This window comes from Notothenia rossii (genome assembly GCF_949606895.1).
Source record: "Notothenia rossii genome assembly, chromosome: 4".
NCBI classification, from domain to species: domain Eukaryota; kingdom Metazoa; phylum Chordata; class Actinopteri; order Perciformes; family Nototheniidae; genus Notothenia; species Notothenia rossii.
Window position 1 is genome coordinate 29728072 of NC_136902.1, and position 27116 is coordinate 29755187.

The following is a 27116-nucleotide window of genomic DNA, read 5'->3' on the forward strand; positions in this document are numbered from 1 at the left end:
TTTTTTTTGTAGGCTCGACTTCCCTTCGTTTTTTTTTTCTGTTTTGGAAGCGTGCGGTTCTGTTTGGATAGCTTGGACAGGGTATATAAATATATGGAAAGCGTCAGACAAAACAAAGTTTCAAACTTTATTTTGACCAATAACATCGCCCACGTCATGGAGTGACATTGACAGTATATTTCTAACATAATACTGGATGAAAGCATCGTTATACAGTAGCTCAGGCAGCCAGGAAATACCAACCATTTAGAAAAGCTGGCCCTCTCATGAAGTATAAAAAGGGAAAATAAAGTAAACATGAGAGCTAAACTTCTAAAAAGGTGAATGGTTGTGTCTCCTGTTAAGAGCTAAAATGACCACGTTTAAAAAGGTGAAATGGTTTGTAAAAAACATAGAAGAAGCCGAAAAGGTTGCAGGGACATTTCTGGAGATTCAACATGTTTGGGCCACCAGTCTTGCTGTGAGACAGTCCTGACTATCTGGTAACAGTTGTAACCGGTCAGATTTCGCTCTGGTTCACAGCTGTAAACCAGCGACACTGTCCAATTCCAAAAGAAGAAACAATTCACAGAACTTTCTTTGCTCTCGCTCTGTCAGACAGCCAGGTGTCAAGCTGTTTCTGGGCTCAGAATTTAAGGCTGAATCCAGGACCGACTGCAGACACCCCCTGGTTGCTGGTCGTCAGATGGAAGCCTGTGTCTTTGAGGTCATCGTCACCCTGGAGAGAAACAAAGATTGCTCCTGGTTAATCAAGTTGTATCACTCTTCTGATATAATTTCCTCTATATTTTATATTATAGCCTCAACCTGAATGATTCTTATGATACATTTTTATTGTATTTTATTAATTGAAATATTCCTTTTCGGTGTTTCAGTGGAGTTTTAATAAAAGCTTTTCCACTTTTGAAAAGAAAAAAGCTGGGCTAACCAACCAATACCGTTGCCTTAAAATGTGAATGAAAATATCTCCTGTAACTGTCCTTGAAAGTATAAGCCTTTAGCTTCTGGGTGGGTAGGACCACTGTTGAAAAAATTAGGGCCCCAACGGTAGCTCATCATGGAAAACATAAGGAGGAAATACGCGGACACAAAGCAGAGGCCTGTAGGTCTGTAATCTATTTAACACAGACAGCGTACGGAAAGACTGGTAGCTGTGTGTAATGGAGAAAATGGAGCCTTAATGTTCTTACCAGGTGACTGTAGCCCAGGCCTCCCTCGGGTGGGCGAGGGCTGGTGCCTCTCTTCACCCTCTGCTGCTCGCTCTTGGCGGGCCAGGTGGGGAACATGGACGGGTCGATGGGCAGCGGCGTCTCGCGGAGGTACTCGTGCTTGAGCCCCTCGTCCGATAAAATCCTCTTACTGGGGCAGTAGGTGAGGAATCTGGAAACAGGCGAAGAATTCATATTTAGATGCTAATGTACTTTAAGTTAAGAATGACGCACTGTTAAGCAGGAAGCTAGTTTGTGTCAAAAAATCAGAAAAAAAACAGGTAGGTGTAGGCACTGCTGGAGAACTCAGATTTTGAGTTCAATTTAGCATACACTGAGGAACTGATTAATTTAAACAACTATATTAGCCATAAACACTTGTACATCCACAAACGAGGCAAATGTTCCCTTTACTAATCAGCTTGATTGACTTAATCTAAACAGAGAATCCCGTCATGAGCTGCAGACCTGTAACGACGAGCCAGTGAAAATGGTGCACGTAGTCTTAACTGGATATGACAGGATCAACACAGAATAATGAGGAGCTGTTTAATCGTAATAATTAGCTTTCTAATTCTGTCTGATTGAAATCTTCAATGTAAAAAAATGTTTTGATAACAAATTCTCAGCTTTCCAACGCATGATGGCAAATACTAGCATTGAAAAAGGGATGATCCAGCACGTGTTATTGTTTAGGAACTCAAAGAATGTGTGCTCTTCCTGCACCTGTGAATGTACTCATCCTCCGCACACTCAGGACCAAAGAGCCCTGCTGGTTTTAAGAGCCGTACAGACCGGTTTTAACTGGGATATGAACCAGCAGTATTCTGGACTTCTATGTAACTAACTTTTTATTTGAAGTCAAGCTAGATTCAGCAAATCATGTGCATGTTGAGGCTCTTCTCCAGGTTACTTAAGGCCCCATTCCTCAAACACTTCCCTACACAGTGGGGTGTGATATTCCGAACAGCTCTGCGATGTCTACCTGCCGAAATATTCCTCTAAACTGATCCTGCGGCGCTCTGTGTGAAGCTTTCAAACCGCACTCCTCTACGTGTTGACCTCCTGAGGTCTGTCTCTGGGTAAACGCCTTGTGAGTCCAGCAGCTGGAAGCTTTCAGCTGCGTTGGACGGGTGCCAGACTTCCACTGAACCGCGCTGGCTCCACAGTGGACACGCTGCTGCCATCCTCTGCAGCTGCGAGGTAACCGAGCGGTATGCTTTTCATTTACAGGTGCAGGCAGGAGGCTCTGTGGGTGGGTGAGGAACTCAGAAGACAGCTGCTAAACAATGCTGATCTTTGGAATGTGCGAGAAAGAATTATGAACCCAGTCGTCTGTGTGTTTTATAAAACATTTTCCAGCAGTGGTGGACCTTCACAGTGGCTTGTGTGTGGAACAGGCCTGCTGCTGAGGCACAGTGATGAATTACTAGTCTGCTACCGTTGTCATGTTTTAATTCAGCTTGCCAGAAATGCACTCGAAGAAAAAAAGGTGGAAAGAGACCCAGGATTTGATGGATAGCAATGGTTTCATCCAAGTAAGGCAATTTCCTCTGGAGGACTAATTGTAACTGATACTAGTGTTTGAAAATTGTAGTTGTTGACATTTGTCTGTGTTCCATAAATAATGAATGGAAATAACATAGGTATTCCTGAAAACAAACTCTTCTTGCAATTTGAAAATGGATGTTGACTAACAAGACTTTATCAAATAAAAAAGAGTTTAACGGTTAGGGTTAGTCCAAATGGACCAATGCGTGGAGCTCCAGACACACAAACACACACACACACACACAGACACACACACACACACACAAAACTGTGACGTGCTGAGGGGGGGGTGCTAGTGGAGCCTCGCAGCGGCGAAACTGTGGCGCACTTACACTGTAGGTGCGCCGCGTTTGGGGATGCGGGGTGGGTGCTAGTGGAGCCTCGCAGATGGGGGTGCTGCAGCCCCCTCAGCACCCCCCCTTCCCACGTCAATTAGCGATGTCTTGCAGGCCCCACGCAGCAACCAGGAAAAGACACCAGTAACCCAGCTCACACTGTCCGCTCCTTACAGCAGCGAGCCCTGCAACGTCCCGCCAACACGGCACCCAGACCCCACGCAGCACTCTCATCTGTTTTTCATTACTGGTGTCATTTTCTGGTTGCCAACGCCATTGTAACACATAATCGTTGATGTTCCGCTGTAACGGTGGTGGACTCATCAGAACTTAGTGGGATAACTGCCATCAAAACAAAAACAAAACATCACAACATAAGATGTTTTGCTTATGTTGTGATGTTTTGTTTTTGTTTTGATGGCACCCTTGAAAGGGAGAAGCATTTATCTCATTGTACATGTATAATGACATTAAACTATTCTATTCTAGCTGACCAATCAGAGCACAGTGGGCTCATAGGGAGGGAGGGAGGGGGGGGGGGGGGGGGGGGGGGCAGGAGCTCCAACAAGCCGTTTAAGACAGACAGTGAATACACACACTATACAGAGATGCTGTATGAGAAACCAATGTGAGTTTGGAACATTGAACAATGTAAATCTATTCTAGTAGACCTCAACAATGGAATTATGATCAGTAGAAATGGCCATGACATGGGACCTTTAATAATATATACATTTTAAAAGTTTAAAAAAAGATTAATACATTTCTATTTTACTGAAAAAAATATGCTACAATGTATACAAACACTTTTATATGTATAATTATATGTTGAACTATTAGTTTTCCATCAGTATCAGTTCATGTTATTTTGTATACTATTCTTGTGTTTGTAGCATTTTGCATATTTTTTAGGTATATAAAAAAGCGCAATGGGTTTAATGCCTATTCCTGCACTGTGTATAATTTGTTATCCGTCGTGTCTGTGTCGAGAGCTAAGTCTAGATATTGTTGTAAAATATTGTTAAAGTGATAACAATAACAATCAAGTGCTTAAATTGATACCCTTTATTTTATGTAGTTCCTTCTTTACCCATGATGTGAATGATCGACTTGGCACTGGGTTATTCTAACATACTTTATTAAAGGTGGGGTAGGTCATTTTGGAGAAACCAGCTCGAGTGTGCTAGAATTTGAAAATACACAGCCGGGAGAAATCTGCCACTTCCTTACAGAGCCCCTCCTCCAACACACACAAACGCGCACATGACCAATGAGGGCACGAGATAAGTTTGTGCACAGATGGAAGGCTGACCGGCAGGTAGGCCATCCAGTTATTTTAGCCGGGCCGGCTAAAATGATTGGTCGTGCTTTTTACAGTGCCACGGCTTCCACAGATGACATTTTTTTATGGATTTTTTGTCAAAGCACTTAAAGGTCCCATGTCATGCTTTTCCAGTTATTACCCGTCCCCTTGTGTGTTATGAAGGTTTTTATGCATGTAAACGGTCTGCAGAGTCCAAACCCTCAAAGTACACCCTGTAGCGCAGGGGTCGGCAACCTTTTTGATATGAAGTGCCATTTAAAAAAAAAATTGTTATCAGCGTGCCGACGATTGAGAATGATCAACGGGGGGGGGGGGAGGGGTTGAGGAGCTGGACGCTCGTGAACTATCAGCCGGAGGGCGGGGGGAGCATCGCTGCGGGGAAGCAGTGTGTGGACCTGTCAACAAAACTTACACATTTAAATAATTGGTTTAAACGGCATAATAAGGACAATCGTCCGTTCTGTGATTCTCCAGAACACACATGTTATGATATTAGGGTCATGCAGAGCGAGATGAGATTGCTGTCCCTTTAAGAGAGAGAGAAAGAGAGGGGTGTGGCTTGTGTGTGTGTGTGTGTGTGTGTGTGTGTGTGTGTGTGTGTGTGTGTGTGTGTATGGCAGAGTGACAGTGAGAACGTGTGTATGTTTCTGGAAGTGAAACGAGGCAGCAGAAAAACAGAGGTCTGTGATGTATTTTGTGAAACAGAAGAACAGCTAAATAAATGCAACGGCCTCCCAAGAAGAGCTCGCCTCTCTCCAGTCATTTAAGCTAAAGTGGGTTATTGAACCTGAAGCTTGTTGCTGCTGCCCTCCTCGACTACGGTCTGGGAGCCGACAGGAAAGTTCAACACACAGATTGCCAGTCCGCCCCTTTGTAGCATATTATTTCGATGAGCAGATCGCCACTGGGCTTTCAACTAAAGACACAGCCACACAAAAACTGCGGCATTTGTACAGCTCCTTATGTGTACTGCAATTTGTGCTTTCCTCTGTGGTGAAACGATCAGCACTGCACCACGGAGGAAAGTGGCAGAAAGTCACCTGGAGATAAAGAGAGCGGGGCTGCGTTGCGTGCATGGCTTCCTTCTGCAGGTAGACGCGCTCTGGCGGCGGTCTCGTTCAGGATCCGAAAATACAATTTAAATATTATTGCACACTTATTCCACGCGTGCCAGGGGTTGCCGACCCCTGCTGTAGCGAGTAAAACTCTAACAGAAAATACCTCCCCAAAACGCCTCGTTGGAGATACGTCACTGTCCATTGATTCTTCCGGGTAACTCATGATGTCATGCGTTACCTGGAACCAAATGGACCAATCCGTGGAGCCGTTACGTTACGTCCGCGGAGCCGTTACGTTAAGTCCCCGCTGATTGGTCCAAATTGACCAATCCACACACACACACTCAGTACATGCAGCTCTGCTGATCTCTCCTCCCTGGCTACAGGCTGATAACAGACAGTTGGGATCGCTGTGAAATTCTCTCTGCAGACCCATTCTCACAGCGTTTAATAACCTTTTTCTTACTCCATATCAAGCCACACTTATTGTTTTTACTTCGGCTGTGACTTTTTGTGTGCTCAGGGTGAGTTTGGCTGTGTATCGCTAAACAAGGAAACCACACCTCCACGGAGCTCAGCGCGATTCACAACATTCCGACCAATCAGAGCACACTGTGCTCACAGGGAGGGTGGGGGCTGGAGCTATTGGAGCTACAACGAGCCGTTAAAGGCAGAGAGTGAAATTTAGTGAATACACGTAGTTTACAGAGATGCTGTATGAGAAACCAAAGTGATTTTGGAAAATTGCACAATATAAATCTATTCTAGTAGACCTCAACAATGGAATTATGATCAGTGGAAATGGCCATGAAATGGGACCTTTAAGATAGTCATTGCTATCGGGATGTTAAGAGCATTCCATGGAATATAACAAAAAGTGTATCTCGAGCCGGTTACTCAAACTTACCTACCCCACCTTTAAGTTAAAGGTCCCATTTCATGGCCATTTCCACTGATCATAATTCCATTTTTGAGGTCTACTAGAATAGATTTATATTGTGCAATTTTCCAAAATCACTTTGGTTTCTCATACAGTATCTCTTTAAACTACGTGTATTCACTGAATTTCACTCTCTGCCTTTAACGGCTCGTTGTAGCTCCAATAGCTCCAGCCCCCACCCTCCCTGTGAGCACAGCTTGCTCTGATTGGTCGGGACGTTGTGAATCGCGCTGAGCTCCGTGGAGGTGTGGTTTCCTTGTTTAGCGACAGCGAAACACAGCCAAACTCACCCTGAGCTAGGGCTGGGCGATATGGTCTCTAAATGATATTGCGATATTTACTGACTATATCGCGATATATATCGCGATATTCTGAAATGTCCTCTAAAACAAATACATTTTTTTTATTTAACCCCTTGATGTTTACAGTCACGCCAGTATGATGATTCTAGTAGTCCCTGCAACATATGTCTGCATTAAAAAAATCGACTAATAATGAAGAAAATCAACACATTTGTTGCAATAGTAATTTATGCACGAACTACATTACTACTTGTACTACAACATTTGAATCATCAGTTCTTCCTCATTTTCCTCAATTGTTCATATTTGGTTTATTAAAATAATGATATTGTGATCATTGTTCAAAAATGTCTGCTATTATTATGAGTAGTATTATTATTAGTATAATGCGCTTTCTGTCTTCCTGTCATTATCAGGAGTTAGACATGTAATGGCTATGTATTAGATTAGATTAGAACCTTCATTCTCCTAAACTGCTGGGACATTTCCCTATAGCCAATACCTTTTATATTTTCTACTCTTCACTTACTTGTCAGCATAGGTCGGCATTGATGTACACAGCCGACAGAAGACCTGGTTTATATTGGCATCATATTGAGAGGTACAGTGACGCGTCGTAAAACCAGGAAGTAAGCTGCTGGTTCCCTCGACAAAAAAGCAATGGGATTTCTCCATAGGGTTTTGGAAAATAGATGGAAATAAGGTCTGTGGAAAACAAACCTGTTTGATAAATGCACGTTTTGTTCAGCCGGATAATATCCACATGTCTACCCTACTTTTATAATTTTCAAATCATAAATCTAATCGATAGATTATAAAAGGGTTTTAGGACGCGTCACTGCACCACTAGAAAACAACTCCATCGATCAAGCTGGCTGAAACTTTCTCTCCCTTTTCTTCTCATGCTACCCGTCACTCTCCTTTAACTCCTCCGGTGACTTTCTTTTATTTGAAGATAGTTTTTTGCCCGGCGCTCACGGGCAAACGGGAGCCTGCTCGCGCTGGCTCCCCAGTAAACAGCTGTTTGCTTTTCACCCAACAACGACAACCGCCTCACGAAACGCTATTTTGTAGCATTAATAAACGAAACAATTTAACAACAATGCTTGTTAAAATACCTATACCACAGGACAATTTTATTTTTTTTAAGCAATATTTTTAGTGGCCCGAGCGCCGGGCAAGTGGAAAGTATGTTATGCTGGCCCGGGGGCGTCTATCGTTATTCCAACCCAGTTTAGATTTAACCACGCCCACTTCCGCATTACAAAAGAACGTAGCTTTAGCGTCATAGACTTCATCTTCGGCCATAGCGGTCGCGGTAAAGCAGGAATATGTTGTTTTTTGTCTTACTGGTGTTTTATCATCTCAGCTGGTGTAAGTATTAGCATTATTTAATGATACTATTTTATATATATATATATATATATATATATATATATATATATATATATAGGCCTACACACATTTATTCATTTATAAACATATATATATATATATAAACACACACTTATATGTACTCACACATGTATTTATTCATTTATACACACAGATGTTTACTGGTGTTTTATCATCTCAGCTGGTGTAAGTATTAGCATTATTTAATGATACTATTTTATATATATATATATAGGCCTACACACATTTATTCATTTATAAACATATATATATATATTAATGTTAAAATAGACATTTATAACATATTATAAAAGTCTATAAAATATTAAATAAACGTTAACATGTTACATGACAAACAAAAAAACGAAACATTATATATAGGCTATATATACAGATGTTTTCTAATGTATCCCTCTTATATCCATCAGGAATTAATATTAAATGATGAATTAACATTACCTCAGCACTGCATAAGTGTGGTCGTCAGTCATATTGACAAAGATATTGTATATTATGCATACAGTATGATATTATGCAGCTTTTATAAGGACGGTATTTTGCTTGTCAGATTCATTGTCAGATTCAGATTTCGCGGGTGTGCCGTGTCTACGTAGAGCTACGTCGATCCTTGCGTAATGCGGAAGTGGGCGTGGTTAAATCTAAACTGGGTTGGAATAACGATAGACGCGGCCCGGGGTGTCTAAATAGTGCTTCCGAGCCAGCGGGCCATTTATAATGTCGAGCCCTGCTCTCTGTCACTGTGCATGTGTGTAATGTTTGTGTGCAAGTTAGACGGGGCCTGCGTGTGTGCCTGCGTGTGTGACTGTGTCTATGAGGGAGAAAGGAAAGCTCATTTTGGCCGCGGCGGGAAATTGATTTGACAACATAATACTCGATGTTCACGATGTGGTCATTTACGACATCGCATGTAGTGCAATCCACGATGTATCGTGTAAACTCGATATATCGCCCAGCCCTACCCTGAGCACACACAAAGTCACAGCCGAAGTAAAAACAATAAGTGTGGCTTGATATTGAGTAAGAAAAAGGTTGATAAACGCTGTGAGAATGGGTCTGCAGAGAGAATTTAGCCGCGATCCCAACTGTCTGTTATCATCCTGCAGCCAGGGAGGAGAGATCAGCAGAGCTGCATGCACTGAGTGTGTGTGAAGAAGTCCGTGGATTGGTCAATTTGGACCAATCCGCGGGGGCTTAACGTAACAGCTCCGCGGACGTAACGTAACGGCTCCACGGATTGGTCCATTTGGTTCCGGGTAACGCATGACATCATGAGTTACCCGGAAGAATCAATGGACAGTGACTTATCCCCAACGAGGCGTTTTGGGGAGGTATTTTCTGTGTTAGAGTTTTACTCGCTACAGGGTGTACTTTGAGGGTTTTGACTTTGCAGACCGTTTACTTTACATGCATAAAAACCTTCATAACACACAAGGGGACGGGTAATAACCGGAAAAGCATGACATGGGACCTTTAAGTATGTCACAAACCCCAGTGTTTCCCCTACCATTGTCTTGGCGGGGCGCTGCGCCCTGCCAACCGAGCCCCGCGCCCTGCCTGAAATTGAAGGTGTTTTTTATTTAAAAATATATAGCACCAAATTGCAACTGAAGTAATCTATCTACGGTCACTTTTCACATGTGCTCTTTTATTAAATAAACTAAATGCCTATGTTATTTATCCAATGTGTGTGCATGTTTCAGTGTCCACTGCTTTGCGTATTCATATTCTCCCTCCGCTCTGTTTCTGAAGGGCGGGGCTCCGCTCCCCACCCCCCACACACACACGAATGCACACTCACAATCAGAGACAAGAGCGGAAGAAAGGAGGAGAACAACAAAGTGTAAAAAAGTCAAACAAATCTGCATTATTGCCCCCCCCGTTTCAAATTTGTTTATTATTTTTTAACCTCAAGCCTTTATCGTCACGGAGGAGAAGGACAAGCACAGGTGGACGTGCGCGAACGCGACAACGAACGTAGCGTGCGCATTCTAAAAATAGCTCACAGATGGTGAGCAGGTACCGCGGTTTTGAACTACAGTATTGAATTTGACAAAAAACAACAATGAAACGCAGCAGAAGAATATTCTTATGAGTTGGGTGAAAAAAAAGACAGGAGATGTGAGTTGGTTTATTCAGTAAATTAGCTCAGGATAATTGGATGTTCTGTCTACACCTGTTGATGTGAGGCTAATGCAGGATTTGCTAGCTTGATGCTACCGGCATTTAGCGGCAGTGACTCAACCAATTAAAATGTATCGTCAGCAATGTATGACAAGCAGACTGCTTGTTTAATGTTACACTCACACCAATAGCTCAATATGATCATAACACGATTGCTTTCATATCAGAGATCAGATGAGGTGGAGCTGCCTCCAGCAATAGAGGATGAGGCAGAGAGAAGCAGCAGCAGCACAGGGTTGCAGAAGGTATGTTATATGCTGTAGTCAGGTGATTTAAATGTATCAATGAAAGGAAGAAGTGTAGGCTACATGATCCGAAGGGAATACAGTTTGAATAAAAGTAATACAGTACAGTGTAACACTGTACTTTATTACTTTTTAATTTACAAATACGTTGTTACTGTACGATATCAATAACAATAATCCACAGCTCCTCTTTTTGCTCCAGAGGATAAAAAAAATTCCAAAAAGATTTTCGGGTACCCGAGCAGCACCCTGCTAAGGCAGTAAACCTAGGGGAAACATTGAACCCAGTATCCATACAGTTTCTCAGTCACATGAGCATGCAGCGAGATCAGTTGGAACCCCTCCTCTAGACAGACTGTAGTTTAGTTAAAGGGGCCCTGTTATGCTCATTTCAAAAAGCTTCATATTTGTATTTTGTGCATCTACTGTGACATGTTTACATGCTTGAATTTTCAAAAAGCTCTTTATTTTTCTCATACTGCCTGTGCTGCAGCACCTCTTTTCACCCTCTGTCTGAAACCAGAGCTCAGTCTGCTCTGATTGGTTAGATGGCCGGCTCTGTTGTGATTGGTCAACTGCTTAGAGATGTCCTCCTCCTTCGTCACATGCAATGTGTTGGAGATATATCCAATAGAAGCCTGAGTGTTACATAGCGATGTTATTTCGGCAGTGGCTTAGTCAGTAGGGGCTTGGACTGTGAGCCGGTTCAAGTCCCCGCACAGACCTAAATATGGAGAGTGGACTGGCACTTGGAGAGGTCCCAGTTCACCTCCTGGGCCCTGCCGTGATGCCCTTGAGCAAGGCACCAGAGTCTTGGGATTATAGCCTTTGCAGACCATTTACATGCACAAAAACATATACAACACAATACAGGAAAGGGAAACCCAAAAGAACAGAATAGGGCCCCTTTAAGATGCAGTGCGGTATGTGTGAGGAGCAATGTTGTGTCTTGTGTGGAATCCTACTTGTTCATGAGGTCAAAGCCTTGATCGGAGAGCAGCGCTCCAAAGCGCTTTCGAAGGTTGTTGTAGGGATACTCTGTGAAAGTCATTTTCTTCACAGCGGGCAGCTCGTTGTAGCCGGGCCAGATCTTCTCGCTGGGTGACCCCAGATCCTGCAGACAGACAGACAACACACAGTCAGCAGACGGCACGATGTTAGCGCGAGGGGAGATGGATATGAGATATTGCCATTTTTGGCAAAGGAATTCATCAACCACAGGCACGTGGCAATAAACCATTCCTAAGTGAATTTCAATGCTTTAATTCATAACTGGTAAAAAGTGTAGGATGACTTGGGAGGCCTCAATGACATCAGTCCAAAAGGCTGTCATGCTTTAAGCAGACCATAAGCAGGGACTGTCTCCTCCCTTAAACTCTGTGTGTATGTGCTGCAGACTGTAGAGAAAGCTCTCTGCAGCTGCCTGCACTTTTGTAGCTTCTACCTGATTCACTGTGGTTTGAAGTTGAGGTTCACTTTTGTTTTCCCGTTTTTGCTTTCACCCATCAGCCTTTTTTTACTTTAAGAGCAGTGTGTTACTGCTGATTCACACCAGACCTCCTGCTGTTCCAGCTTCCCATAAAAGTTTTCATTTTGCAAGCAGGTAGATTGTTTTTATGGGTAATTAGCGATGCTGTTCTTCAAGGAAAACAGGTCTTATAAACCAGACATGGTCATATTCTTCTGTATTAGGTCAGAGAACTAGTTATTAATATTGCAGGGATGAATAGCACAAACAGTCAGAATACCTTAATTTTCCCACAGAGGGGAAATTTACAAATATACGAGTAGCAGCAACATTGAAAAAGCAGCAGACATCCTCACAGCATGGTTTGGTTTCACTACCTTTCCTGTATTATGAAAAAACCCTCGATGGTGACCTTTTTCAGGTTCAACAGCTTCACCCTGTGGCGCACAGCAGAACTCCACGCTCTGACAGCCGACACGTTCAGAAGATTTACAGTCTTTAAACAGAAGGGCTTTACCCTTCAGCGTGAGGATTTATTTCATTTTATGAGGGCAAATGAGGGCATTTTTACCTTAAATATCTTGTTAATTTGGTCGATTTCAGATTTTCCAGGGAAAAGAGGTTTCTGGGTGAGCAGCTCCCCAAATATGCAGCCCACTGACCACATGTCCACAGCTGTGGAGTACTCCTGTGGAGAGAAGAACAAACACAGTGGTAGACCGCAGAAACACAAAGTAGACAGTCTGCCTGGTCGGCTGCGGCGTCAGAGTCGTGTCTCGTGCGTGTGTGTGAGTGAGAATGGATGTGCTCTGACAGACTGCTGGACCTCGAGCGTCTGGTGGTGTAAATCAGGGGTTCCCAACCTTTATTGTGCCAAGGACCGGCAGATACATTAAAAAAAAATGGCGGACCGGTTGTCAATTTTAACTGATTTTAATATTTACTCACCAGCAGGTAGCAACAGAGGCTAATTGTATGCAACAGCCTGAACAAATACTAGAACAATATGCATCCAAAACATATTAACAACGTTTTTAAAAAAAAAAAAAAAAAAGGAAAAAAAAGAACCGGAGTCGTTTTTTGGAAAAACGGAAAACAAAAAAAACCACGTTATTCAGTTTTTAAACCAAAACGGGAAAACAGATAAATCAACGTATTGGTTTTGTTTGTATGATTTACGGATAATCATAAACAGAGCTGCTGAGCAGAGCACACACATCATGCGCCTTGGTGACCGGACATCTCCTTCACAAAACGAGTAATAGGGGGAATAATCGGGCAGTTCGGGGGGTGTGTGTGTGTGTGTGTGTGTGTGTGTGTGTGTGTGTGTGTGTGTGTGTGTGTGTGTGTGTGTGTGTGTGTGTGTGTGTGTGTGTGTGTGTGTGTGTGTGTGTGTGTGTGTGTGTGTGTGTGTGTGTGTGTGTTTAACACGTAGCAGCCTGCAGTCACTCTTTAGCTGTTCTAATGAAAGTAAACAGTGAAGGCGGTGCGTAAAAAGGCACAGCTCTTTATGCGCTGGTACTGCACTTCTCAGAGGCGGAGTACACGTCCCGCTGCCTCCTGATGCTGCAGCCATTTCATGAAGTGAAGGAGGCTTTCCTTCTATAAAACAGCAGATACCGTGAGGTCCCGGACATGAATTCATAGATCAAGGCAGACTGGTTCACAGACTCTCCTGTTCTGCGAATCCGGTGCTTAAACAAATAGCTCTACACCCCTGGCCGACATGTCCTTAAAATTAAGTCTGAGTTTGAAATATATCTCAAATAATGTATGCACTGCCATTTCCCCACATAAACATAACAGTCTGAAATGAAACGGTTGTCTCCTGTGCGCTACTCTTCCTACTTGGCGCACCTGTAACTTTCTCGTGCGAACGAGAGGCTGAGACCTTAGGCTGAGCCGCCGAATCCCTCGTAACACCATAAAAGCCATTTTCAACTATTTTCTGGTGAAAGTTTAACTAGGCTACTGGATGAAATAATATGACTGGTATAGGTACGAAAATTAAAAAACATGATAAAATATTTTTATATATTTATAATTCTGCAAATATTACGATAAATTCACAGCTATTTCGCGGCCCGGCAGTAACACTTCCGCCCGGGGAACCCCTGGTGTAAATCAGATACTGTAAAACTAAAACGGTGTTTCAGTGGCATTTGGATCTCATAAACGTTTCTTCTCTTGGAAATATATCACTGGGCAAACCACAATCAATCACGATGGTGTGACCACATATATGAAAAGTATTTGCAAAAGTATTTCTTATGAAGTGTGGATGCAGTACAGTTGAATTCTCACCTTGGCTCCGAGGAGCAGCTCCGGTGATCGGTACCACAGGGTCACCACTACGGGGGTGTAGGGCTTCAAGGGGGAGCCGTACTCCCGGGCCAAACCAAAGTCGCCAATCTACATGACAGGTCAGATGCCCAACATTAAAAACGTTTTCAATTTCACTCCTCTGATGTCTCATAGGTATACTCTGGTACAACAAGATGCAGTGATTCACATTTTCTTGTGAGCTTGCATGCATAACTGACAAATGTCGTTTATTTAAACATGCCTTACATTTTGCCAAACATTCATGCTCAGATTGACTTATAGTCAACATGTGTTGTTTGTGCAAGTGTGCTCCCGCTCTGGGAAGAGTTGCACATCAAAAGATGGATTAAAGTACTCCTTTCACAAGTTTATTTACTCTATCAAAACATACCATATTTAATTATGGATAAGCTCTTTTCCCCAGGTAACTTAACCTGTGAACTTCTGCAGTGTTCTTACGGTTTCAATGCTTGTCTATTTACACAACTTTCACAGGACAGCTTAATAAAAAATAAAAAAAGGAAATAAAAAAAAACACATCCATTTTCATTACTATCTGCTATATTGCTAATCTCAAATGTTATTTAGACCCTCCAGAAAAACGCGGGCAAAAATCCTTGATTATGCGGGCTAAATTCCTTGATTATGCGATTAAACATGCGGGGTTTTATGTGATTTTATGCGGTGAAACTGCGCGAAGTTGCGAAATATGCGGAAAGTTGTGAAATATGCGGGAAAAAATTATCGATTTTTTTTAAAATATTGGGCTGTCTTATTTATTCTCTCTCACACACAACCTGCCACTAACGTTAACCCCCTTTACTATTCAATTAAACACATTCAATGTTTATTTATTGTAAAAGCAATTGGGCTATTTTACACACACACACACACACACACACACACACACACACACACACACACACACACACACACACACACACACACACACACACACACACACACACACACACACACACACACACACACACACACACACACACACACACACACACACACACACACACACACACACACACACACACACACACACACACACACACACACACACACACACACACACACACACACACACACACACACACTGTTTTCATTTACTCGTTCGTTATCTGCAGCTTCAATCTTGTAGGCTACTCACCTCGTTTCTTGTAGCCCTCGAAAGGGTTTTGGAGGTTGATGCCTCGTGAACGTGAGTTGTTTGGCTTTCTTGTCCGCAACAGCAGAAAGCATTTTCGAATGTTTGAATGAATCTAAGTGGGTCGTCACCGTCGATTTTCTCTTATGCTCCAACACACAGTTGCACGGGGTGCAGAATAGTTTCCCCCCACTTTTTGCCCGGTCTTTAGTAGAAATGTTCGTCGGTAAATGAGATGGATTAGATATTTTCATCTTGGTGTTTTCTCTATCGTGTGAGCTCCACACGTTGACTCTATACAGTGTTGTTTACATGCTGTGATGCGCGAGCTGATGACGTCATGTCAAGACGAGTTAACTTTTTTTTCCCTCAACTTTGTGTGGAAAAATGCGGGGATTATGCGGCCTTTTGATAAATATGCGGCCTTTTAGAAATCAGCGCCATTTTGCTGATTATGCGGTAAATTCTGCGATCGCAGAATCGCGTTTTTCTGGAGGGTCTAGTTATTAAGACATGTGACAACTGTATACACAGTGGCCTTATCCTGGTGGCTAGGGTCTGTGATGTTAAAATAACCAACATCAATCAACAGTCCTTGCTGTTGGACATTAATCCAAACCAACAAACCTCTCAGTTTGCCTATTCTACTTCAATTAACAATGTTGCTACATTTCCCAGAAAGCCAGATTATAGGCGCGTTCACACCAAGTACTTTTCCCACAAAGGTTCCTGAGAACTACGATTTAGTTGCGTTCACACCAAAAAGTCCCAGGAACTAAATTAGTTCTAGAGAAGCTTTTTTACCCCCTTTTCAGTCCCTGCTAGAGAGCAGGGACTTTCGTGGGAGAAAAAGGTTCCTGTGTCTGATTGGCTGGGCGTAATGCAAACCACGCCCCGTCAAACTCCCAAAAACATTTGTGAAGCCGCCATTTTATTATCCTCGCATTGCATTATTAGCATTAGCATTAGCCCAGCGCAGAAACGCAGAGAGACTAACTTATGACAACACAAAATAAAACATGGGAGATGGGTGGGGATGAGGAGGTGTCGGCGTTCTGGCCGTTTACTTGGAAGGCTTCAGTAGAAGCTGTTGGGAGTCCCAGCAGCTTCTACTGAAGCCAGTCCCTAACTCCGGGGACTTCGGGCCGGGGATTTTGGGGGGCAGTATACGGCGTGAAGTTGTTTGCGGCCTGCCAGTAAACCCAAAGCAGAAGAAGAAGAAGTGACGTCAGCAGCTTCATTTACCTAATCCACCCCCAGGAACTAATTTCCGGTGTGAACGCGATCTGTACTTAGTTCATGAGAACTAAAGAGTTCTCAGGAACCTTTGTGGGAAAAGTACTTTGTGTGAACGCGCCTAATGACTGCAAGAGCCACTTCAGGGTATATGCAGGAATCCTGAAGTCAAATTTAATACCTTTTAAGACCTTTTTTAAGACCCTTTCCATACATTTTAAGACCTCATCGCAACTTTGAGTTCTAACCGGTTACATTGGCAACACACTTTACCTCAAATTTACTATATTGATTGTAAGATAGCAAAACTAAACAAAGTGCAGACAGACTACTGAAGCCTTCTCTCCACATGAACTTCAACCTCTCTGTGAAGGTCAGGTTTAATGCAGTATGCTGCTTTGTTGCTTCTGTACTCTGTGCTCTTTCATTCCAGTAAAACTCCTCAGAAAACATTAGAAACCAGTATTTGACCAATAAACAAAACAATTGACAAAACTTTGAACTATGAAATATGTTAAACTTTGGTGAGCTTCAGCGGGGTAATCCCATATAGGAGCTCCCTCACAAATACCCAGGGGTTAAATTGGGCTGGGGCTGTCCGGGGCTAAGCCCTGGCACATAGGACGATGCTCTGACGTCATCACCCTCACACATTTGTCATATGTTTACAAAAAAGGATATATATGTTAAGACTTTTCTCGTTCTTAATATAGACTATATTTAGGGTCTATATGTGTTGACTTTACTTTAAAATAGCAGATCTCTGTGACCGTATATAGTTTGGCTTAGACCCCGGCCCCACACGGTAAAACGCATACGCAAGCGCAAAAAAGGCTTCCTTTCAAACGCATTCGATTCATTAACGTGTCCGTTCACACTAGACCGCTGCAAATGCTGGAAACGATGTAGTACTATGTCATGCCTGTAAGTGGCGCTGCTGCCGCCCGAAATACACCAAAAGCAGCGAAGAAGAACCCGGAGCATGGTTGCCATGGTTGCCCTTCTGTTTATTCTCCTCGGTGGACGGCGTGTTCTCCTGCTGTATCTCTCAGGTAGTCCACCAGCAGATGAAAAACACCCACCTCTCCGCCTTTTCCAAGGAACGAGGGGACCGTGCGGCAGTTTCCGTAAAAAAAATGTTCCGCCGGTCAACATGTCCCTTAAAGTTTAAATCTTCCGTACAAAATTAGGAAAGTGCCGGTCAGAGGTCTTCTTTGTTATTTATTGAGCTTTAAAACAAATTCATAACGACTCTGTTCTCTGTATAATAATATAATAATATTTAATAAACGGTGACTGCCTCTCTTTTCCTCCCCCTCTTCTGACAGCCCAGCAGCAGCAGGAGACGTGGGGAGAGGGAGGCGGGCTCTTTCATCGTTATCAGAAAATGATCATATAGGGCACACACGGAGCCGTTGGACCCCCAGAGCGTTGCGTATGCCGGTCTTCCCACCTTGGGACCCGTTACCGTAGTCGTTTATTCCCCCCCCCCCACACACACACACACAGAGCGGAGCAAGGCAACGAAACTTAAAATAATAAGCAGCATTTTACGGCGCGCTATGCATGGGGCCGCCTTGTGGGGTTTCCCGACATGTCGTTTCAGTAAATTAAAGGGTGTTTCATGTTGTCGTTGCTGTGGGACTTCTTAATACCTTGGAAAATGCCATTTAATACTTTTTAATACTTTTTAAAAGCCTTAATTTTCGCTAAATTGATTTATCAACTTTTAATACTTTTTAAGACCCCGCGGACACCCTGCACTTACATATTGAACTTCCTATAAAAAGCTGGATACTGTGGGCATAAGATAATATCTAAGAGACCAATTAGTCTGTAAAAAACACTACTGTTGAAGTAAAATGGAAAAAAATTAACTATTCTGTTAAAAGACAGTTTTATAGATTAAATGACTGACTCTCTGAGCTGCCATAAAGGATCCAGCGAGAGCAGCTGTTGCCAAGGAAAGTACTACCTAGCTTCTGTTCATGGGGCCACAGTCCGGTCCTACCTTGAGGATCCCCTTGTGGCTCAGCAGCAGATTGGACGTCTTCAGATCGCGATGGAGGATCCAGTTGTCGTGGAGATGTCGGACACCTCGCAGCAGCTGGATCATCAGAGTCTTCACTTCACCTGAGAGAGAAACGTTGTGTTGAAACTCGTTTCTATCCCATTCTAGTTCAAGTGTGTAGCAGCGTCTCATTGTACCTGGCAGGAAGGGCTGCTTCATGGTTTCCATCAGACTCTTCAGGTCATGTTCTACGTAGTTCATCACAATGTAGATCTTGTCCATATTACTTCCAACAACTATTTCCTGATATAGGGGGGAAAGCAAAGTTTAGAGTTAGTTGAACACTTAAGGACACACAATAAAAGTGTTAATTATAAGATTGAGTATCTCTCACCCTCACTGTGACGATGTTTGGGTGCTGAGCTTTCAGGATTGTATTGATTTCTCTCAAAGAGGTGATGGGGAAGCCTTCCTTCTCCTTCTCCATCTTCAGCCTTTTCAGGGCCACGATTTCATCTGCAAACACGAGGCAGTACCCGTTATTTTTAACCATAAACACAACGAGAACCACAACAGTATTTGGACCTAAGTGTTCATGTTCATACCGGTCTTTTTGTCCTTGGCTCGGTACACCACGCCGTAGGTCCCCTCTTCTATTCGGTTCAAGCACTGGAATTCCTCAACACTGCGACAACCCTGACAAAAATCAACAAACTCTGATTGAAGACCTCGACATACTGCTAGATCGCATCACATGCCAACATCAACACATTTTGGCCAGAATAACAATTGCATTATGTTGTTGCTGACCTGTAAAGCAGGCAGATATTTGGGCAGCTCCTTCTTCAGCTCCACAGGTGAAATCGGGGGCGAGTCTGGGATGTAGTTCTCTTCGGGGGTGGGGGAGCGAGAATGAGTTTGAGACTGAGGCGTGGGGTCGCCCTCTCCTGCCGTGTCCTCCCCGTCTTCGTCTTCCTCCATGTCCTCACCGCTCTCCTCGGAGTCGTGATCGAAGCGGGACTCTGTCACTGTGAGGCGGAGGAAAGTCAGTTTAGTTTAAAACACTTGTCAGACTAACCGTTGAAATGTTTTTTATTTGCACTTATCTTAAATAATAACGATTCGATCTAGCTGCAGGACATTTGAATCATAAGAAAGAAATACATCTTTATATTCCCAGATATCAAATACCTGCAGGTACGTGATTCCCATTTTCCCTCTCATCTTCAAATTCCTCCCCTGACTGCTCATCCTCACTCACGTCCTCTGAAAGGGAGGAAGGGAACAGTTAAAGCTGCGTTTCTCCGTAACAGGCTTTTAACCAGAGCAGTGGAACAGCGTTTTTACCTGCGCTGTGCTCAGACCTTCCTGAGCCTGAAATAGACTCTCCTTCCTCTTCTTCGCCCCCACTCTGGCTGCTGGACCCGTCTTCGTCATTGTCGTCCTCTTCGTCAGAGCCTGATCCTGATGCTGGAGAAGGTGAATGATACGAGAACAGTTTTTTTTTTATATTTGAAAGCTATTTAACGCAGATATCTGCTGGCTCATCTCCTTCTTGTTAAGTTCAAAGCTATATGTTTTTAGAAATGTTTTAATGTGATTTTATTGAGGTTTTATGACTGTTTGTTTGTTTAAGCCTGTGATTTAGAATGTTTTTATTTGATGTGAGTATTAAATCACAAATCCTTTATTTGTTCTAACATAGAATGTGATGTAAAATGGCATTTGTTTTTGAGTGAAAGCACTTGCCAAGGTGCAATATAAATAGTGTATTATTTGTGTTATAATTAATGACTGACATAAATGAGGAATAATCCAGTTTCCATTGAAAATGTCTAATCCAAAAAGTTAGAAAGAGTAATTGGAAAGGATAAAGTATTTTGCAGTAAAATATACATGTGTGCTTTGCTTTAAGTGTCCTTTACCCATGGAGGACTCTCCTGAGCTGGTCTTCCTCTCGCTGCCGCTGATGTCCTGGAGGTCTGCCAGCGGGTCTTTGCCCTCCTGCTTCTCCTCCTTAGAGGCTGCAGGCGTATGAGACGATGATGATGATGATGTCGGGGAAACTGAGTCATTGTACATGATACAGTTTAGAATATCATAGAAGCTTATAAGGGATTTTTTAATTGTTATATAGAAATTGTGACTTTATCTACTTACTTCCACTCTTCCTGGGTTCGCTGAGATCCGATCTGTCCCGGGGAACGCGGGGTGGACTTCGGCTGCGGTGACTTTGTTTTGGCTTGTCATCATAATCTTCAGGTAGCAGCCTATGGGCGGACGGCACTGCGGATAGGGTAGATTCATTTTTCAATGAGTCCTGCATTATAGTTCACAGAGTAATAGGAAAAATACACATTTCTTATCAGGTGTTTTGTCCTTCTGTGTGTCCGTGTAGCCCACTTCTCTTTCATCCCAGCAGTAATCTAATTAGTGGAGCATCGGACGATCTCAGGTAGTAGGGGAGTCTCAGGTAGGGCTGGGCGATATGGTCTCTAAATGATATTGCGATATTTACTGACTAAATCGCGATTTACGATATATATCGCGATATTCTGAAATGTCCTCTAAAAAAAAAAAAAACATTTTTTTTAATTTAACCCCCTGATGTTTACAGTCACGCCAGTATGATGTCCCTGCAACATATGTCTGCATTAAAAAAAATCGACTAATAATGAAGAAAATTAACACATTTGTTGCAATAGTAATTTATGCACTAACTACATTACTACTTGTACTACAACATTTGAATCATCAGTTCTTCCTCATTTTCCTCAATTGTTCATATTTGGTTTATGAAAATAAATGATATTGTGGTCATTGTTCAAAAATGTCTGCTATTATTATGAGTAGTATTATTATTATTATTATTATTATTATTAGTATAATGCGCTTTCTGTCTTCCTGTCATTATCAGGAGTTAGACATGTTATGGCTATGTATTAGATTAGATTATAACCTTCATTCTCCTAAACTGCTGGGACATTTCCCTAAAGCCAATACCTTTATATTTTCTACTCTTCACTTACTTGTCAGCATAGGTCGGCATTGATGTACAGAGCCGACAGAAGACCTTGTTTATATTGGCATCATATTGAGAGGTGCAGTGACTCGTCCTAAACCAGGAAGGAAGCTGCTGGTTCCCTCGACAAAAAAGCAATGGGATTTCTCCAAAGGGTTTTGGAAAATAGCTGGAAATAAGGTCTGTGGAAAACAAACCTGTTTGATAAATGCACGTTTTGTTCAGCCGGATAATCTCCACATGTCTACCCTACTTTTATAATTTTAGATTCATAATTCGATAGATTATAAAAGGGTTTTAGGACGCGTCGCTGCACCACTAGAAGCCAACTCCATCGATCAAGCTGGCTGAAACTTTCTCTCCCTCTTCTTCTCATGCTCCCTGTCACTCTCCTTTAACTCCTCCGGTGACTTTCTTTTATTTGAAGATAGTTTTTTGCCCGGCGCTCACGGGCAAACGGGAGCCTGCTCGCGCTGGCTCTGCAGCAAACAGCTGCTGCGGAGCCAACGCTAGCAGGCTCCCGTTTGCCTTTCAACCAACAACGACAACCGCCTCACAAAACGCTATGTTGTAGCGTTAATAAACGAAACAATTTAACAAAATTGCTTGTCAAACTACCTATACCACTGGACAATTTTATTTTTTTAAAGCAATATTTTTAGTGAAGTACGTTATGCTGGCCCGGGGTGTCTAAATAGTGCTTCCGAGCCAGCGGGCCATTTATAATGTCGAGCCCTGCTCTCTGTCACTGTGCATGTGTGTAATGTTTGTGTGCAAGTTAGACGGGGCCTGCGTGTGTGCCTGCGTGTGTGACTGTGTCTATGAGGGAGAAAGGAAAGCTCATTTTGGCCGCGGCGGGAAATTGATTTGACAACATAATACTCGATGTTCACGATGTGGTCATTTACGACATCGCATGGAGTGCAATCCACGATGTATCGTGTAAACTCGATATATCGCCCAGCCCTAGTCTCAGGCTCTCCTTTTTGATCTTGATGCTCTTCATTTTGATTTTCACCATTACGTAAGACACCATTATTTATTCTACCATCCTGAATTCCCCTACTCAATCATATTTGTTTATGATTTCAGCCTAGGTCAGTTCCTAAGTCATTTTGAATGATATCTCAATCATGCTTGTCCTTAGCTACCAACTCCATCTCTCATAATCTCCATCCCTTAGCATTACACCATCATTCTCTCAGTTTCTGTCTTTTGACATTTCACAGATAAACAGTTAGTGTATGTTTTTCTGAGCATGTATGCTTTCAATGGTTAGGATTATAATTCAATCTGTCCCAATACACACACACAAATATCCCACACCTCTACTCATTCACCGACCTTCTCGCCGCCCCCCTCGCTCTTTGCGCCGCTCCTCCGCCCTCCTCTCCCGCTCTTTCAGCTCCCGCTGCTCTTTCTGCTGTTCGCGCAGCTTCCTGTCTCGCTCACGCTGGCGCTCCTGCTGTTCCAGCCGGTCCCTGTGGTCCAAAAAAAACCCAGGAGAATCCAATCGGGGTCTGTTCAGACAACCAAAAGCCCAATCTTGTCAATGTTTGTTTGTGTATGTATACACTAGATGGCAGTTTGGAGAAACAGACATGAGTAACGGCATGAAGCCATGTGCTGCAGAGGGCAGGGCAGCAGCCAAATGCTTTTCAGCCACCTAAAAAAGGCCAACCTAACTAATTTAACATCAGTTTTTAAATACGCTATGAATACACTTTATTTTGCCACGTCATGTTGCAGTGAGACAGACCTTTCTGACTAGGTACTGAAGCTGTTATGCAGCTCATGGAACAATCTGTACGTTTGTTTATTTGTGTATTTTGTTTGAATTCTTTAGCACAATTACAAAAACAGACATAATTATTCAGGCAGCAGCAAAAACCACGCTTTGAAATGTTTAATTACCGTTTTTTGTCAATGGAGTCTGATGGTATTAAAGAGAGATTAGATAACGGCTTCAGTTCCTCGTTGGAAACGGCTGTCTGACTGCAAAGTAAAGAGGGAAAAGAAAATCTAAATATAGCCAACGATTAAACAGATATTGATTCTTTTAGGTGGGACTTTTTTAGCTCCTAAAACATTTTGCTGACCGCCCAGTCCACAGTACTACATTGCATACTTCTGTGCTGGTTCTCCTGTTTGTTTCTCCAACTGGGGGCCTGCTATAAAGTACCGTGTGCACCCCAAATGCACACAAACTCAACTCTTTAAAGTTTGTTTCTCAGGTACATTCACTGCTATACTCATCATTAATATTGGACAATTGTTGGGAGTCCATTTCAATCTGCATTGTTTACTTAGAATATGTATATATATTTTAATATAAATACACCTGCAATTTAGCCATCTGGACTTGAGTGAGAAACTTTCAAATAAACTATGACCAGTACGTCACATAAAGTACATGTAAATCCACAGCAGCTATACAGTTGAAAGACAGTAGCAGATAAATAGAAAGTTCTCATGTAGCTCAATCGTTTTAACATCCTGGCAAGTTGAATTCTTACTCCAACAAAGCGTTCAAAAACATGAATCCTAATTAAACTCAAGTGAAAATCAAAAAGGACAAATACTTCTGTGCCTGAATGAATCCGAGCTAATCTAATATGTGCTTTCCACTGAGATGCTCACCTCTCTCTGCGCGAGTGAGCTCTGGCCTGCTCCCTTCGTTTCTGCCTCTCCCAGTCTCTCCGGGCTTTGTCTTCTTCCCACTGACGGTTCCTGCGGTCGCTTTCTCGCTCTTTTTCTTTCTCTTTGGGTCGAACATGTTTCCCTGATGTACAAGTAAAAGAAACATAGTTTTGAGGAGACCCTTACTTAAAAAATAGCTCCAAACATGTTGGGTTCAGGTGTTCACGACGCTCGTACCTCCTTCAGCAGAGTGACTGCGGTGACGTCTTTTCTCTTTTCTCTTCTCCTCCTTTCTGTGGTGAGACTTGTCTTTTCTTGCTATTTGCTGTGGTGGCTTGATTGCTAATGAGTCATCTTCTTCAGCCCTGCATAGAAATAAAGAAAAACATGTCACACATGATTTGAATTTGAACTATTGCAAACATACTACTTCCCCTGTAAAAATACACATATTTGTGTACTGTGGTTTATGTACCTGTCTTCTGTTGAGTCCTCCCGTGTGTACGGGGAATTACGAATTGTTATTTCCATCTTTTGATCCCGTAGTTCTCCTTCCTCCGGGGTATCTCGTTTGGTCTCCCGATCATCCGACTGTGGAACAAGGCCCTGAGAGGACTGTGCAAGACAATAAGAGCGGTATAAACAGTCTGAACCCTTATTCCCCTATGACTATGTTTAAGGATTATAGTTTGTCGTGTGCTGCCTTCTGTGTGTACATGTCTCCAGCTGTTTTTCAGGAAATGTTGTTGGAAGCGAAATATTGGGATTCAGCCTTTAACCGTTGATTCCCAGCAAATGGACGTAAATACACAAGACATACAGTCGCCTATTGAAAGACTCATACTACTTCCCAAAAATAAGGGATGTTTATGACAAACACTTGTATGCACCTTCATTTGAACGACTGCGGGCTCAGAAGTTTTGTAAACTTTGACTCAATTTATTGCAATGAAACTTTGAAAGATAACATGCCGTTTGATTATGGTGGTAATCGAAAAGATGAATTTTCCAAAATTGTGGTTAAAGCACATTTGGAATTTAGCTAACACTATTTAATGTTTTCAAAAAGTAAATAATTACATTAAATATATTTATTGTTCCCAACAGAACTGTTACTTACTGTAAGTATTAAAACAGCATTTCGAGAATGTGGCATTAAAGTCTTCTATAAAAGCAAAAAGTAAGTCATAGATATTACAATGATAAGACAATGTTTTGAAGCTTTGATTTATTCAATACGATTTTCCATATATTTTATTGATTATTAAACTTACCATTTTAATGTATAACTTCTACAGCAAATAAAAGGCAGAAAGGGAAAAAATGGCTTGGAGTTACAATTTGTTTAATACTGTATCAACATGTAAGGGGCAATGTTGGTCAAACATAAGCTTTAAGTTACTTTACATTTTTCTGGTGCTTGGGATCCGTTTTCTCTTCTAATTCTCTTCTGCGTTTTTTTTCTTGTAGGATTTCGTCAAGAGTTTTAACTTTCCAGGTCTCCTTTTCGTCCCCCATCAGCGTCCACTCTCCACCGCCTGCTCCAGATCACACACAAACAAGGACACATTAGATATAACTTCAGCCTTTTTTGAATATGAAGAGTTAGGCCTATAAAGAATAAAATAATCCAATATGTGTATATCAGATCCATTATCTATTTGTTGGAATATGCTTTAACATTTTACTTTCTTGTTAAGTATGTGAAAAATGTTGAATTAACATTCAATATTTGAGATTATTTCCTAAATTGAGACGTATAAAAACGTAAAGGTACTGTAATGATTATACCCGTGCGGTGCTATTCCCAATGCTGCCCCACCGAAATAAACGTACAACATACCAAACACAGCAGATGTAGTCATGTTCGCAAACATTATATAATCGCATACGAATAATTCATGTATGTTGCTTATCTGTCACTGAGTGTCCTATTATCTGTGTTGGTCAACTCACGCTAACTACACGGTACATCACAACAGCATGTAGCATTTAGCTAGCTAACATTAACAGGCCAATTGAGGTTGCGAGTAGACTCAGTTAGCCTTCCAACATAGTTAGGATTTTGTCATACATAAACCAGTGTGTGTGTATAAGGCGAAAATGATACACGAGTGTATTACTTCTGACTGTGAATGTTGTGAGTCCAGCGGCGGGTGCTAACACATTAGCTAACTCTAGCTAGCTAACACTAGCATGGTCGACAGTTGCTAAACAACTTCTGAAGCTAACAAGGTGATTTCAACGGGATACTTAGTACAGCTGGTTAAGCTCTAAACTGGGGCATAAATGGCTGTATTGGTTTGTGAAGTTAAAGGCCTGAGTACAGAAAATAATGAAATGAACCAGCGAGCAGATGAAATGGTTAAACAAACCTGAAATACGCGCAGCGGTATTATTATGGCACACCGGAAGTCTCAACGCTAAGTAACGTCTCTAAAACGTCCGATGTGAAACAATGACTTCCCTCTGATATAATACAACATGATAATATTATATAATAAAACCACACAAGAAAAATACAGCATCAAGCTTCTCGGTGCTGTAAGGAAAAGTTACTTGTACATTATGTATTTCAACGTCAGCCTCATAGACTGTGTATGATCAAAGGCACAGAGAAGGCCTCCAAAGGTCCTTTGAAGACTCAAATTGTTCAAGGAAAGATTGTAACCCTTCCATTTTTACTAATTAAAACATT

The 27116-nt window shown here is 42.2% G+C and overlaps 1 protein-coding gene across 8 annotated transcripts; it reads right to left on the reverse strand.

The window, feature by feature from the left end:
- Positions 1-113: 113 nt before the first annotated feature.
- cdk11b (cyclin dependent kinase 11B) lies at positions 114-26881 on the reverse strand. 8 transcript variants are annotated; one of them, XM_079675338.1, is made up of 22 exons: positions 26794-26881; positions 25826-25956; positions 25693-25710; positions 24894-25033; positions 24656-24783; positions 24419-24560; positions 23693-23773; positions 23123-23259; positions 20917-21042; positions 20682-20822; positions 20104-20226; positions 19948-20022; positions 19567-19784; positions 19362-19452; positions 19151-19272; positions 18954-19059; positions 18757-18878; positions 14333-14440; positions 12600-12716; positions 11526-11674; positions 1191-1380; positions 114-718 (listed from the first exon to the last, which is right to left on the reverse strand). In XM_079675338.1, exons 2-22 carry the CDS (start codon positions 25934-25936, stop codon positions 626-628), a joined length of 2538 nt encoding a protein of 845 aa, XP_079531464.1. In that variant the 5' UTR covers positions 25937-25956; positions 26794-26881; the 3' UTR covers positions 114-625. The 8 variants fall into 8 exon arrangements, with proteins under 8 accessions (XP_079531464.1, XP_079531461.1, XP_079531462.1 ...); XM_079675335.1 differs by having other exon boundaries at positions 23123-23298; XM_079675336.1 differs by lacking the exon at positions 26794-26881 and adding an exon at positions 26542-26731 and having other exon boundaries at positions 23123-23298.
- Positions 26882-27116: the final 235 nt, after the last annotated feature.

Bases quoted from the DNA above. Each gene is read 5' to 3' on its own strand.
- cdk11b (XM_079675335.1), bottom strand. From the start codon at position 25,936: ATGGGGGACGAAAAGGAGACCTGGAAAGTTAAAACTCTTGACGAAATC. The intron at 24,784-24,893 runs GTACATAAACCA...ATTTCTATGCAG, and splicing joins GAGGACTCAACAGAAGACAG to GGCTGAAGAAGATGACTCAT. The intron at 11,675-12,599 runs GTAAAAATGCCC...GTCTGTCTGCAG, and splicing joins AAATTAACAAGATATTTAAG to GATCTGGGGTCACCCAGCGA.